The sequence below is a fragment of the Aplysia californica genome, unplaced genomic scaffold, assembly GCF_000002075.1.
Source record: "Aplysia californica isolate F4 #8 unplaced genomic scaffold, AplCal3.0 scaffold00058, whole genome shotgun sequence".
Classification (NCBI taxonomy): Eukaryota; Metazoa; Mollusca; class Gastropoda; order Aplysiida; family Aplysiidae; genus Aplysia; species Aplysia californica.
In genome coordinates, this window is record NW_004797328.1 from 171293 (window position 1) to 185272 (window position 13980).

A 13980-nucleotide genomic window follows, 5' to 3' on the forward strand; every position below is an offset into this window, starting at 1 on the left:
CCCCTCCCCCAACCAACGCTTAATGGCATCAGAGGATGAAAAAGTAAAGTCAGTAAAGTAATAATGAATACTAGTTCAGTACTTACAAAAGGCCATCCCACAGAATGCTCCACCCGGCCCGGCTCGTGCAAAGACGGGTCAATCTCCCACAATTCCTTCAGGCCAATACCGTACGACTGCGGCTCACAATTCGCTCGTAGATTGAAGTTACTGAACAAAGTCTTCGAAAGAGACCCGTGACAACCTTCAGCAAACATGGTCACTTTAGCATGCAGTTCCATCCCACGCTCAAAAGAGTCCTGTGTGAAGACAGAATTTACATAAATTATATATTTATTTTAAAAAACCAAACTATAAGTAATAAAAACCTACAACAATTGATCTCCATGGGTAAACTTGCAATACAATAGCACACAATGCGGGCACTATCCATCCTTCTATCCTTTTCATTATGGCAGAGAAGAGAAAACTCATTGTTTGACCAAAAAAAAAAACAAGCATCAGATTTTAGCAGAGGTTGACAAGAAGTCCTGCACTAAAATGGATATTGCTAAAAGATTTGGCAACCCCAAATCAACACTTTCTAGGTTTTTAAAAAATCGCGATTGGACACCAACCCGATAGTTTGTGACTTTGATCATTTTTTTTACATCATAGTCTTCACATGCAGAACAGACCCGAAGTAGACCTACCTTGGGCGATCCATCTTTCGCTATTCCGACATCATTGGTAGCAATACCTTTCACACTACCGTCTTCATGATATAATACCTGCAAAACAACAGGACAGAGTATTGTTTCATGGATCAAGAGAAGCACATTGACACAATAGCAGCCATTTGAAGCAGTGATAAAGATTTCTTAATAGAAGAAAAGCAAGGTTACCCACCACACTGTGTCCATTTTAAAAGGTGGGACCCTTTTCTGTCCAAGGCCTAGTTAAAGTATTCCCAGTTCGAAGAGTTCCCATACCTATACTATATCATTTTAAGTTGTTACATTTAAAGCTTACTCAAGCAAACTATGAAGAGTATGTAAGGACTGCAATCTTAACTCTAAGAGCACTGCTCTTCTTTAGAACAAAAGACCAGTTGCATTTTTTTTTTTCATCAAATGCAGGTGTTTTATGCCCGCATTGAAACAATCTAGATCATCTTGGAGGCCAGCTGTTTCCACCATGCCTGTCAGGGTCAACCTCGGCCGAGAAGGATTCATAGTCCCAGCAGGAAAAAGGAGAGATATTTGATAAAAATTCTCCCCACATGGGAATTGAACTTGAATCTTCTGCATGTGGCACTGACAAGCCTAACCATTACACCACAGATACCGGTTCTGAGCTACTTTGGGTCAGTTGTCAGATATAAAACACTACAGACTCAGGCATACATTCAGGGTACAAAAAGGTAAAGGCAGTCATACTCAAGTACGAGCTCTGGTCCATCCAGTAAGTTTACGCTGACAGATTTTGTGCTTATTCAAATTCAAGCAGAGCAGGCCTATAAAAGTATGAAAGATCTACACTCATAAATGTGAACAAATCAGTGCAGCAATACATACACTTGACTTGTCTCCACACACCAGTATCTATGTATTTATATGAACGACATGACAAAATGGTTATCTCATATAATCAAACTATTAACTTTTTCCCTTTAGATTGCAAGCAGAGTTAAATATTCAATCATAACAGCATCAAAATAGGTGCCCACAAAAGGCAACGAAAGCAATGAATGTACATACAGCTTGGAATAAGTTAATTCTTCAACACTATTTTCGAAATTTTCACATTTTTTATATAGCGCATTCTGTACAAAGCATGTACATAGAATGTACATACCTCACTAGCTGCAGTTCCTGGATACAACTCCACCCCCAAATTCTCCGCCTGCTCTCCGAGCCATCTGATAAAGTGACCCAGTCGGATGAGGTAGTTGCCGTGGTTATTTATAGGCATTCCTGGAACAATACAAGCATTGAGTGAACTGAAGAAATAAGGGAAAATTTTTTCCTTCTTGTACTGAAAACTAAAACCAGCGCTGACCCAGAAGATTTCATGAAAAGTTCCATTGTTTGATATTTGTCATCCACGAAGGGAACAGATTTTATTGCACCTTAGTTGAAACAATAGCTGACCAGTCAGTGAGCTCAGACTAAAAATAACTTCCCAAAATCAACGTGGGCATTTCCCGTTTAGTGGGTGGTCTCTCGGGTGTGCCTTTGAGCAAAACATAACTCTTTCTAAGATACAAGGAGGTCGACAGTGACAACCAGCATTGGAGTGTTGTGGGGGGTTTTTAAATAGATATTGTAAATATTTCTTTACGTTTCATAACGGGCCTACTTAATAATTTATATATTACTTGAAAAGTGTGAGCCACAGCTTTTAATGTTCTCTCATTACTAGAGAAAAACATTCTTTAACTATTACAACAAAGACTTAAATTTGTTTAGTCTGTTGGTTCAAGTAAGGACAGGCACACTGGAAAGTTACTGTCATTTAGTGAAAAAAAAGGCAAGATAAACAGATAAAAACAGAGGGACAGAAAAGAAGTAGGACTTATCAGTGCCACAATCCAACCAACTGCCCTAAATTTGTACAACTTTTGAATCACAATCCCACTGACCTGGCAATATAGGAATGGGGAGTCGTGACTTCTCAGTCAGGAAATAAAACTTGTCTATCTTCACCTCTTGTTTCACTGGCGCCTAAAAATTGAAAACACAAATTTCACACCTAAGTGAGTGAAATGAGTGAATGAAGATTGAAAATACAAATTCACATCTCAGCGGTAAAAAGAAAATTGAAAACACACCAAATCTTATTGCATGAATTAAAAAAGAGGCACAAATTACACATCTCCAGGAGTGAAGGAATTTTTCAAAATACATATCTAACATCTCTGCAGTAAAGAAAGATGGAAAATACAAATTACACATCCCAGCAATTGAAGGAAGATCAAAAATACATATTTCATATGACATGGAGTGAAAGAAACAGGACATAAATCTCATTCCCGTGTCTATAAAACTGCATTGCAGTTCTCAATTCCACCAAAGTAAAAAAAAATAACAAGAGATATACTTTAGAAATGGAAGAATTACAAAGGCACAAACATACATTTTTGTAACTGTAGATAAAACCATCTATAAAAGAGAATGAGAGTGTGAACATGTGAGGTGTGTGCGTGAATAATGTGTGCATGTGTGTGCTGTGTGTGTGTTTTGTGAATGTGTGTGTGTGTGTGTGTGTGTGTGTGTGTGTGTGTGTGTGTGTGTGTGTGAGAGAGTGTGTGTGTGTGTGTATGTGAGTGCGTATCTGTTTGTGTGTACATGCCTGCATGTGTGTGTGAGTAAGTGCAGGTGAGTGAATGCGAGCATGTGAAAAAAAAAGGAGGTAAGAAAGAAGGAGAGTTCAAATCTTTACAAACGACATACAATACAAAATGTTTATGTACATCACAAAAGACGATATTCAGATACATACACCCATTTCTTTCCAGTCGGGAAACAATTCATTTAGACTCTTCGGCTCCATGCAGGCACCAGACAGAGTATGACCACCTAAATATACAAACAAAACCACACAAAAAATTTAATATGCTCCATTCCATATAATCAAATCATTGCTGAGAAGGCTCTGAGGTATACTTGTAATTGTAAAAAGATTTTTCTTAAAGTATTTTAAGCTTTTATGTATCGCAAATAAGAGTCGTTGACAACATTGGCGTAAGTATAGAATAAAGTGATCATCAAAATCCAGGATGCACCTATTATTCATAAGCGCCTTCTGGTCTAGAAAAAAACAAATAATTGGAAGACAAAATGACAAACTACAGGCAGCAAAAAGGCATACACAAAAGTAACTCTTTTACAGTACAGTGTGAGCTAAAAATTTTCATTCATTTTAAGTCTATCAAACAGTCACAAGAATACAACTTTCAGAGACCACAATATGCAACGCTCGCATAACCCACACTCTAACATTGACTGACCGACTTCAGATGCTTTCTCCACCAGGCAGACACGCATCTCTTCCTTCCCACTCTCGTTGGCCAGTTGCTTCAGTTTGCAAGCTGCGGCCAATCCTGACGGGCCCCCTCCCACAATGAGGACATCCACCTCGTCGCTGACTCTTTCCATATCCACATCTGAGAAGCAATAAAACAATAAAGTAGTAAAGAGCAGCACACTGACACAATAACCGTCATCTAATGTCCAAAAGCAAGACTGACAGACAGAAACTCCAGCAGGCAACAAAACAAGGATATACCAGTGGTGACCTTAAAACATCCACTTAAGCGAATTAGGAATTTATCTTTCCACATGACGTCATTCACACTACAGAGAGTATATATATATATATATATATATATATATAACAAAGCTGCAGTACTTTAAATATACCGTCAAGAATGAAATTATTTGATTGTTTGAGCAAAGAGAAGCACGTCGACAAAACAACATTTATTTAGAGCAGAGAAAGAGTGAGACAGACAAGAACAACAGAATGAAAGAAAAGAAGTGGCACCCTCCACCCACCCACACAAATATGTGTAGCATCCTACAAACCCTTCCAAGATCAAAGTCTACCACTAAAAAAAAGTCTTAAACATAGACCTTTTAACTTTTTCACACCACAACTCTTTCAACTATTGACACGCACAAGACAAAAGCACCCACACATCTTTGGAACCTTTCCAATTCATCAAATACTTCTTGAGAGAAAATATGTTTCAAGTGACATCCATAATTGCCATTTTCTCAGTATTTCTCATTCGCGTAGAAAATCTCTCTTTTAACACTTTGCAGTCACACAGCCAGCAGTACAAAATACCCTGTCTTGTCACCCAGTCAGGAGAGTGACTGCAACGGACTTCTCGGGCCTGTCGCAGAACTGCGCCAAGTGACAGGAACGGATAATTTTCACAGTCGCAATATTGCTGCAAGTGACCACAAAGTGTTACACACATGTCAAAGTATGGGATTTTTTCCAAAAGACCACAGCCCAAAAACAATATACAAGGAATCACAATTTCTAAATAAGACTATCTAACCTTTCCATCTTGGATCTTGGTCTCTTGGATGTATGGTATAGTGTGTCGTGATCTTCGGAACACTGTCAGAGGCAAAAGTCCTCTGAAACCGCAGTAACTGAACAACTGGAGAAAAAAAGTGAGTTGCATTAATTTCTTGATTTCAATTTTAAAATCTATTCTGAAAAAATTGTTTGAATGTTGCAAGAAAGGTTATAACCTCCAACCATACAACATTTTCAAGATATTATAACTCTTACACTTTACACCGTAACCCAATGGACTATTGATGGCCTTTTGAGCCTTGACAATCTTAAACAATATGGTATGAAGGCTTTGCCTGGGCAGTAGACCTTAGACATAAAGGAAGTGTATCGCCCAAGTACTACTTCCCTCCCTTCTGATCTAGACTTCCTTGATACACCTAAAGGAGAAACATCATCAGTACGTTTGGAATAAAAAAAGGTATACGGGTGAGTCTCACTGTTTCTTTTTCTTCTCTGCTAGATCTCGTGAGTAGTCGACTAGCGGTTCTTCAACCTGCAGTGCTACTGATTTTTATTTCAACTTGGTTTAGTAGGGCCCTTGTTTCAGGCCAGGCAGCCACATTCCGGTTTCAAAGGCTCCCTACATGTTTTTATACTGACTAGAGTGTTTTCAGTTTCACTTTTAGAAAGAATTTTGAATTTTGTGCGGGTGGCGGCTGAAGCCTACTCTTATCAAATTAAAGACTACCAAGAGATCTTTAACATGATGCGCAAACTTGCACAAGAAGCTTCGACATTTTTTCACCCGCATCCGATAAGGCTAGGCATTCCATCTTACCTATCCTAAGATCAGGAGTGTGGCTTAATGACAGCAGTATGAAGGAGTAGCTGCTGTAGAAAGAGTCAGTATAGTAATGCATGTTCAGGTGATAAAAAAAACCCTGTACAACTTCTTTTCTAAATAACTGGCACAAAATTTGTCCTACAATGTTGTTATTTGAAACAGATATAATTCATTCAAAAGGAATAGGGTTGACATAAAATTCACATTGAAGAAACTTATTTTCCAAGACGGAAATGGCTTTTATAAAAATCACCTATAAATGCAAAATGCACCAATTTGAAAGATCTTGTAAGGAAAGTCATATATAATGATCGATTTGTTTTTTCCTTTCCTTTTATTTTCAAAATCTAATCTTTCCACCCCTGTAACCTTTAAACAATTTTTTTCTCCTACAGAGTAAAAAAAAATAATTTTTTTAAATTCCGAAATTCTGAGAACCAAAGGTCTATAATAATATGTCCTCCTTTCGACTTGACACATTTTAATGCGTTGTTTGTAATGTTCAGTTGTGGCCAAACACAAGGATCCACTCAACCGTGAGTATTTAAAGCCACACACAATGTTCACCTTACAGTATGGAACCGTGTCTAGAGACAATAGGGGGAAGGTTAGGGTGCCCAAATAGACAGCATTTGTGGAGTTGATATAACCTGAAAGGTAAATATGTGCTTCGCCAAGGAACCAAATGTCACAGAGGAAATGTTCACGCTTTTCAAGACATTTTTATCCTATGCATTGCTGCAGATATCGTCTACGCACAGACTTCTCATGGGGTTCATCTACTGAATTCTGCACCCTAGTGACGTTTAAAGGGGTGCAAATGGTGTGTGTTTAACCTGAAGTGGTCATTTTGTCTGGGAATTTTTAGTTCTGATTAATGTACCATTTCCCACCCTTGACATCAAAGAAGACCTTAAGGGCATTTCAAATTTCAACATTATTTCTATACCTTGTGCGAAACTTAAGAAATGAGTTGGTGGTGAGGAAATATTCCAATACAAAAAGCTCTCTGCTCTTTATTAATCTTAACCATGATCTCAGCAAGCAAAGGAAACTAGAGAAAAACTATCTGCAAACTTCTGTTGGCCTGTTAGACTACTATAGTTTGCAATATGACACAATCGTTGGGGATTTTAGTGGTAAGTCTAATGTGAACTTGAGCGTTATGTTACAAAAATGGGGATATAGCTGAAATGGGTTGTTTTTATACGCGCTATGTAGAGCATAACTATTCTGTGGATTCATCTAAAATGAAAATCAGACAAATTCCGTTTGACTTCCAAATGTTGAGCACAAATTTGAAACACAAAACTTCAGTGTGGAGGAAAATGTTAACAAAAAAGGTTGCACAGGTTTTTTTTGATCACCCTGTACTTTGAAGCAATCACATGAAACATGTAATTTTTTAATGTGTAGGAATGTACTGAAAATTGTCAAGAGTACAGTTTAACAATGTTGTCAGTGGACCTGTAAACACATAATGAACTGGCAAAACAGTCTCTTAGTTAGAAACTTCTTTTGCTTCTTGTCTAACAGCGCCATATTATCTTATATCTATAATATATATACCTTTTAAGGTCTACAAACTATCAATAATATCTATGAAATTTGCAAGAAGCTGTGTATAATACGCCCTACTGATTTATAAGTAAACCTCACTTTAGATATAATAAACTCATGTACATGGCAACTTAAGTAGGCCTACATTTTATTGCATTAAAAGGTGATTGAACAATGTAACTAGCCAATTATCTCATTGGTCATTACAAACGCAGTGACTACGTTCACGGCGCCGTAAACGTAGTTTGCAGGTCACGTTCCGGCATCTTGAAGGTAGTTTGCAGGCCCTATATATAGGGCCGACCTACTTCGACTGGGAAGCACACAGGAAAGGGCATAGACGCTGATCTTTTTCAATGGAAAATTTCAGTATTCCATATATGGGAAAATGACGTGGTAAATTGCAGGTCACAGTTCTAAATAGTGACCAATATAATGACTTTGTAAGTTATCCTGACCTCGTAGAGCGTCTCTTGGCTGAGATATCGATCAATAAAGTGACTGAATAAAGTCCAGCTGAGCGACCACATGTCAAACTAGCAATGCCAACGAAAATTTTATTTTTCGCTTTAGCCCTTTTTTATTTGGTACCTAAGAAAGAATTTTCAATTCTATGAATTATAAATGCTTCTTGAATTTTAAGAATCGTTTCATAAATTTAAAAAAGTTATGGGATTGTAAATGTCAGCAAAATACGGATGACCCACATTTAGGAAAATACTCCTAAAAGTGGACCACGCAATACAGATTCTGTAAGAAAATCGACGATATCTCAGTACTTAATTAGAGTGTTAGAATGAAACTTGGCTACCCGATTTGTTTTTGGGTGGAGAAATCATTTCTGCAGTCAGTTTTACCAACTATTTCATAGTTATTTCATTATAATTAAAGTTTTGGGGTACATATTATGGTTTTGCGAAAAAGGGGGTGTCGGGAAGAGAGCATTTTATTTATACCATCATATCACAATATGGGATCTTTAAGAATATGTTCGCAGCGTGACTAAATAATGGGCAAAGCTTTTTTTTTATGACTTTAGACCATGCTAACCTTAAAATATAACTTAATAATTCAATCTAGCATGCCGTACAATAAAAAACTCTCTTTTCCCGTTGAGACGCGAACACCCCGACGCGCCTCAGAATACTTCCATTAGGATGTTACAGGGGAACAGAGAAAAACAACTGGATGCGTGAGCCTGCCAATGCCCTAATTCAAGTGACCAATGAACAGGCTCGGAATAGTCACGCAGGGATTAGTAGGTCACATACATTTGCCGATGGAGAGAGGGGAAAATAACCCGTCCTTCTATTGTGATAAGTGAAAAAAGTAAATCTAGCATTGGTTTGAAACGGCAACGGAGAGAGCGAAATGATGGTCGTAAATCGCAGGACTAAGTCCAACATTTTGACCCGACGGGAAGTGCCAAATTTACTTCCAAAAGCGAAATGAATTTAAGTTTTTATGCTCATACTACGCAACACTCATTTCTACATTGGTTTTAGCCGTAATTTGCGAAAATTGAAGAAATTAATAGTAGATTCGAGAGTCGTTTGTGATGCACCCCTCCCGCGGAGTTGCCGACATCAAACGGACGAAATCATTTCTCGGAGATTTACAGAAAATCATGAGGACTTTCCGCGAAGCGGAGGCTAAAAACCACTTCCGTTTTGCGCCCTTCTTTCATTTTTTTTTTCTTTCATTCTTTAGCGTCTTTTCCGATGAGGTGGAAGTTTTGTCTTGCTTTCCAAGTTTTTTCTTTCTAAGACTATAGCGCGCGAAACACAACAACGTTGGAAACCATTACAAATCCAACCCAATTACATGCATTTATCTGTCATATTTATTATGTTTATATTGATTGAAAGACTGCAACACAACGTGTAGCACGTATAGGAAGTAAACAAATGATGTTAGGGACAAAAATAGCACTTTCTTTTTGTGATTAGTCTTGTTTGATGCCGATAATACTTTGAGGCGTCCAGATCGTTGCCGATGATGATTTCGTGGTCTCATATGCTGTTCCGACTTTCGAAGACATTTTTTCAACTGATTTCTTTTTCTTTTAGTTATTCCCTTGTTTATTTTAATTTTTATTATTTTAATTTATAGTGTACATAATGATTTTTGAGGCCAGTGAATTTAATTAAATGGGTTATTTATCAAATTTGGTGATATTCATGGATTGTGTTGTTTGCACCAAGGTAAGGTTACATTTCATTAAATAACTTTTTTCAAGAGCCTTTGCTGTCTCTCTACTAACATTTTTAAATTCCTCTTTGAAGGACCTTTCAATTGAAATAAAATACATATATATATAACCTTTTGAAAAAGTTCAAAATCCTGAAAAAAAATTGGGAAAGTGGGAAACATGTGGGTCTTCATCGTGAAATCCCCCTTATCATCTTGTGAAAGGCTCATTCTTATTCTATCAGCTTTGAAAAAAGATAGGTTTTATATATATATGCCTTTTATCATCTGTTGAGCCATGAATGGTCCTTTTTCGGTAGCAGGTATACATCTCTGCTAATATCCCCCCGACAAACCCCCATGTTTACAACTGATCAGTCGTGGCAGCAGGGCATTTTGGGCGGGTTACTTCCGGTGAAACGCTGAGCGCTTCTAGGGTTAAGCCTGAGACTGACTACAACTGGGGCTCTTGCCTGCTAAGCGCATGCACGGCTGACTTAGACCTGCAGGGGCACTCTGTCTAAACAAAAATTTGAGGGCCGTGAACATAGTCTCCACAGCGCCTGCAAACTACATTCACACCGCGCAGTGACACTGTGGGCGGGATCTCTCACTCTCCCCCTCTCTCTTTTTCTGACATAAGTGGCTTCGCGGATTGCAAGCAGGGTGGGGATGATGAGGGGGTCTGACACGAGTGGCTTCGCGGATTGCTAGTTGCTGTGGACTTGAAGTTTAGACTAGACCCAGGAGGTTACAGTTTGCACTAGACTCAACTTATCATGCTGGTGATTTGATTTGATGATTTGACCTTGTGATTTGAGGCTTGTGACTTGAACTAGGGGGTTGCGAGCACGAGCGGGTATGCTACCGGGGTACAGCCCTAGTAGCCAGAAGCCAGAGGTGTGAAATTAGTTTCACTGACCGTACGCCAGCCGAGAAAAGAGTTCCTCAAATCGTTGTTACATGATGGCAGTGAGGGGTGGCATTGGTTGACTGTGTTTGTTACACCGATGGGTGGGGCTAAGGGTGGAAGCAAAGGTAGCAAGGCCCACGCAGCGCCGATGAGTGTGACCGAAATCGGGAACTCCCGTATAGGCGCTGCGGGCTTGTTTTACCGGACCTGTTTTCTCACGGTGCCCTATTTTCATTCACTCGTACGTGCTTGTTTCTCAATGGATGAAAGCGAAACTTGGCAGCCAATGAGAAAAGAGGTCAAACTAGTCACATGCGAAAAAGAAAACGTGTAGGTTACTTGGTTATGGTGCTGTTCGTGTCCAAAGTTTGAGCCCTCGGCTACACCACATCTGGGGGAATTTTGGATTTCTTTTTCACAACCTTGGTTGACAACCTTTTTCCTTTATTGCCTTCAAATTTTATTAATGTATGCTGCATACTTTTTGCGCACCATTGCAAAACACCACCCAAACTCGACTGCATTCGGGCATTCCGCTGAGTAGGTCGGGCTAGCCGGCGTCGAGTGGAAAATTCCATGACGTCATAAAGAAACAGGTCGGGAAAAGTCTACTGCGCGAGACAGACGGGGAAACCATGTTCACCAGTTCGGCTTTTCAGGAGCTAAAAAGCACTTTTTAGGCTTTATCTTTATGCCTGCATCAAATTTATTTGCTTTGGATATGATGGAAAGACTTTCTGCATACAAAAAAATCGGGGAGGAGAGATCACATTCTGTGTTATCGATCCATGTCGACGGTTCTCTCGATCCTGTTATTCCCCTGACCTAGATCTACATGGACTCGTCAGTTTCGTGCCAAGGAACAAGAATTATAATAGTACATAGTTATAGTAGCTTACATAAATTCATAGAATGGCTTTCTCGTTAGCAAGGAACAAAATATAGATTAAATCTAAAGAATTGGTGACTGAGGGGTCTTTTTTATGTATGATTACTAGTATTTTCTACCAATTTTGTACCGGTACGGAGATGGGTAAACTTCTGAAAGAAAAAAGCATTGTGGACACCGAGCTGGAGCCACAACCACGTTCTGGGGGGACGCATCTGGTGTATTTCAAATGCTAAGGAGGTTCAAGCAAAATTTTAAAAATTCAAATAAACCCAACATGGTCAGTACACTTTCTCTTATCTTCTGTTCCATTTTAGATGTTTGTTTGCTTTCATTCACTATCTGTTTTTGGTGCCTGTACACAGAGCACACCTGGTATGTTATGTATACTATTATTATACACAAAAATATTGCAAGAAAAGTTAATGGATATCCCATTTTAGTAATATGATACCCAAGGTACTTTTTCAATATTTTTGCTCACAGTGATAAAAGAGCCTCTCATACAAAAAAAAATAACAGCAGATTCCACAGGAAAAAATACAAAAGGTAGCCAAGTTTATATATATTTTAAAAAATAAGAAAGTAGCAAAAGTTTCAATGTTGGCCGCAAGCCCTTGGCCTAAAATTTCTATGAATTTTTTTACACATTTCCCCTGATATTTTAAAAACTACTGCAGATGCATCAAATATCTTTATAGAGGTTCTGCAGGAAAAACTACAATAGGCTGCCAAGTTTCATTCATGTATTCCGTTTACTACGGAATTTTTGATAAAAAAATGCCTCAAAACACCCAAAAATGTGGACCGTGTTTTGGGATTTTTTCCTTATGAGAGTCACCCCCAAAAAAAATTCATTAAAAAAATCATAACTTTTTTATTTATGAGAACGAATTGTCAAAATTCAAAAACTGTGTTACTCAGCAGAGATAATATAAGGCTATCATATGCACATTGTTTTGTTGGCTTTAAAGCAAAAAAAAAAAATTTCATGGTTCTTGCTAGCAAAGGAGATGTTCAAACGTTTCTGGGTAAATTTTTACTTTCACTCCCGCACACGGATGCATTGTTTCAGGGGTCAAACTGCTGTACTGTTTGCTGCAGATCACACATATAAAGCCACTAAAACAGTCGCAAATCAATTATTTTCAAGACAATTTCAAATCTAACTGTAAAATATCAAATTATGGGTAAAAACAGGGTGAACCCCCCAGATTTTCTTTTACCCCAGTGGGGCAAGCCCCCCTGGAACCCCCCGATTGGTCCAAAGCATGTCTATCTCGGTTAAAAACAATCAAATATTTAAAAAACTATTAATTTGCGACGGAAATGAAGTTGATATTCGTGTTCAGCGCATCAATATTTAGTCGAAAATAGGCATCTGGTAGCTGAGTGTGAGACGGGAGGGAAAGTAAAAAAATACCCCTTTCTGTTTTTATAATAGGTCAAAGAGTGGTCCTATGAAAGGCTAGCACTGGTGGTAATTGGATAAGTAAGAGTGACGCATGATGTCATTATCAGACAGGAAAGCAGTTGAGACGCGTGAAGTTTTGACCACTGGTGGCCAATCGGACAAGAGATCCTTGATCCCACCGGCAGGGCCTTTGAACAACACACCCCCCCCCCCCCCCCCCTCCATCTCCCCCTAACTAAATTCCCCAGTCTAAGACGGAATTTTTTTCTGGCTCCCTTGCGATTCCGTCTTACACACAGGTTCGACTGATATATCTAGCCTGCATCAGTGCTAGTACTAGTCATTCTGTCATAAAGTAAAGGAATCTTTAGGCTAGTCCAAGAAGTCATTTCAAGTTCAAAATTGATTAGAGCCTCTATAAGACAAGACTAAGACTAGACAATACTTTACAGTAAAACAAAGTAAAGATTTAGGCCTATAGAGTCTATATTATAGATTAAAAGAGGGTCAAGAGATGTCTTGTGATATTCCTCTCTGTGACTGTACCCTGTCGATGGTCTTTATTATTTTGTAATGGGTTTTCAGAATAAACTGGACTTTGACCTGAGCGATCCGCCGCAAGCCCTGCAGCTGTGACTCTTTTCACGTACTTGCACAACAAATTATGAGAAATAAACTAATTGAAAAAACGGCTAAAGCTGGAATTATTACTCGGAAACACTTCAAATTCGGCACATCTTAAATGTAAGCAATTTTCAACTTTGAAAAATGAACATTGGAAGCGTCATTCGGTTACATTAACTTTACCCTTGTTCAGCAACTGTTTGCGGTTCATGTAGGTCGCCATGATTGTTTGTTGAATAAAAGCAGTTCTATTTTCAATAAGCTGTTATGAAAAAACCCAATGATATAACAAGACACCTAGATGTATAAATTAAGGGGGACAATACTCCAGCATTCATACATGGAGCCGGAAGTAATGGAAGCATTTGAACGGGGACTATCGTTTTTCGAAATATCATCCCAGAACGAACAGCGAGAACAACGATAACAGAAACATAAAAATGTATCCACACACCTTTACTTTTTATGAGTGTTTGTGTTTGTAAATATAGGTGTGTGTGTGTGTGTGTGTGTGTGTGTGTGTGTGT

At 38.6% G+C, this 13980-nt stretch overlaps 1 protein-coding gene across 1 annotated transcript in view; it reads right to left on the minus strand.

Annotated features, from left to right (window-relative positions):
* LOC101860004 (electron transfer flavoprotein-ubiquinone oxidoreductase, mitochondrial) overlaps positions 1-13709 on the minus strand; it is a 28855-nt gene extending 15146 nt beyond the window's left edge. Inside the window, exons 1-8 of the mRNA XM_005093087.3 lie at positions 13637-13709; positions 5054-5158; positions 3992-4147; positions 3484-3560; positions 2624-2705; positions 1837-1955; positions 693-770; positions 87-299 (exon numbers count right to left, since the gene is read on the minus strand). Coding sequence (XP_005093144.2) covers positions 87-299; positions 693-770; positions 1837-1955; positions 2624-2705; positions 3484-3560; positions 3992-4147; positions 5054-5158; positions 13637-13676 — 870 coding nt within the window. The 5' untranslated portion in view covers positions 13677-13709. The remainder of the gene's footprint in view (positions 1-86; positions 300-692; positions 771-1836; positions 1956-2623; positions 2706-3483; positions 3561-3991; positions 4148-5053; positions 5159-13636) is intronic.
* Positions 13710-13980: the final 271 nt, after the last annotated feature.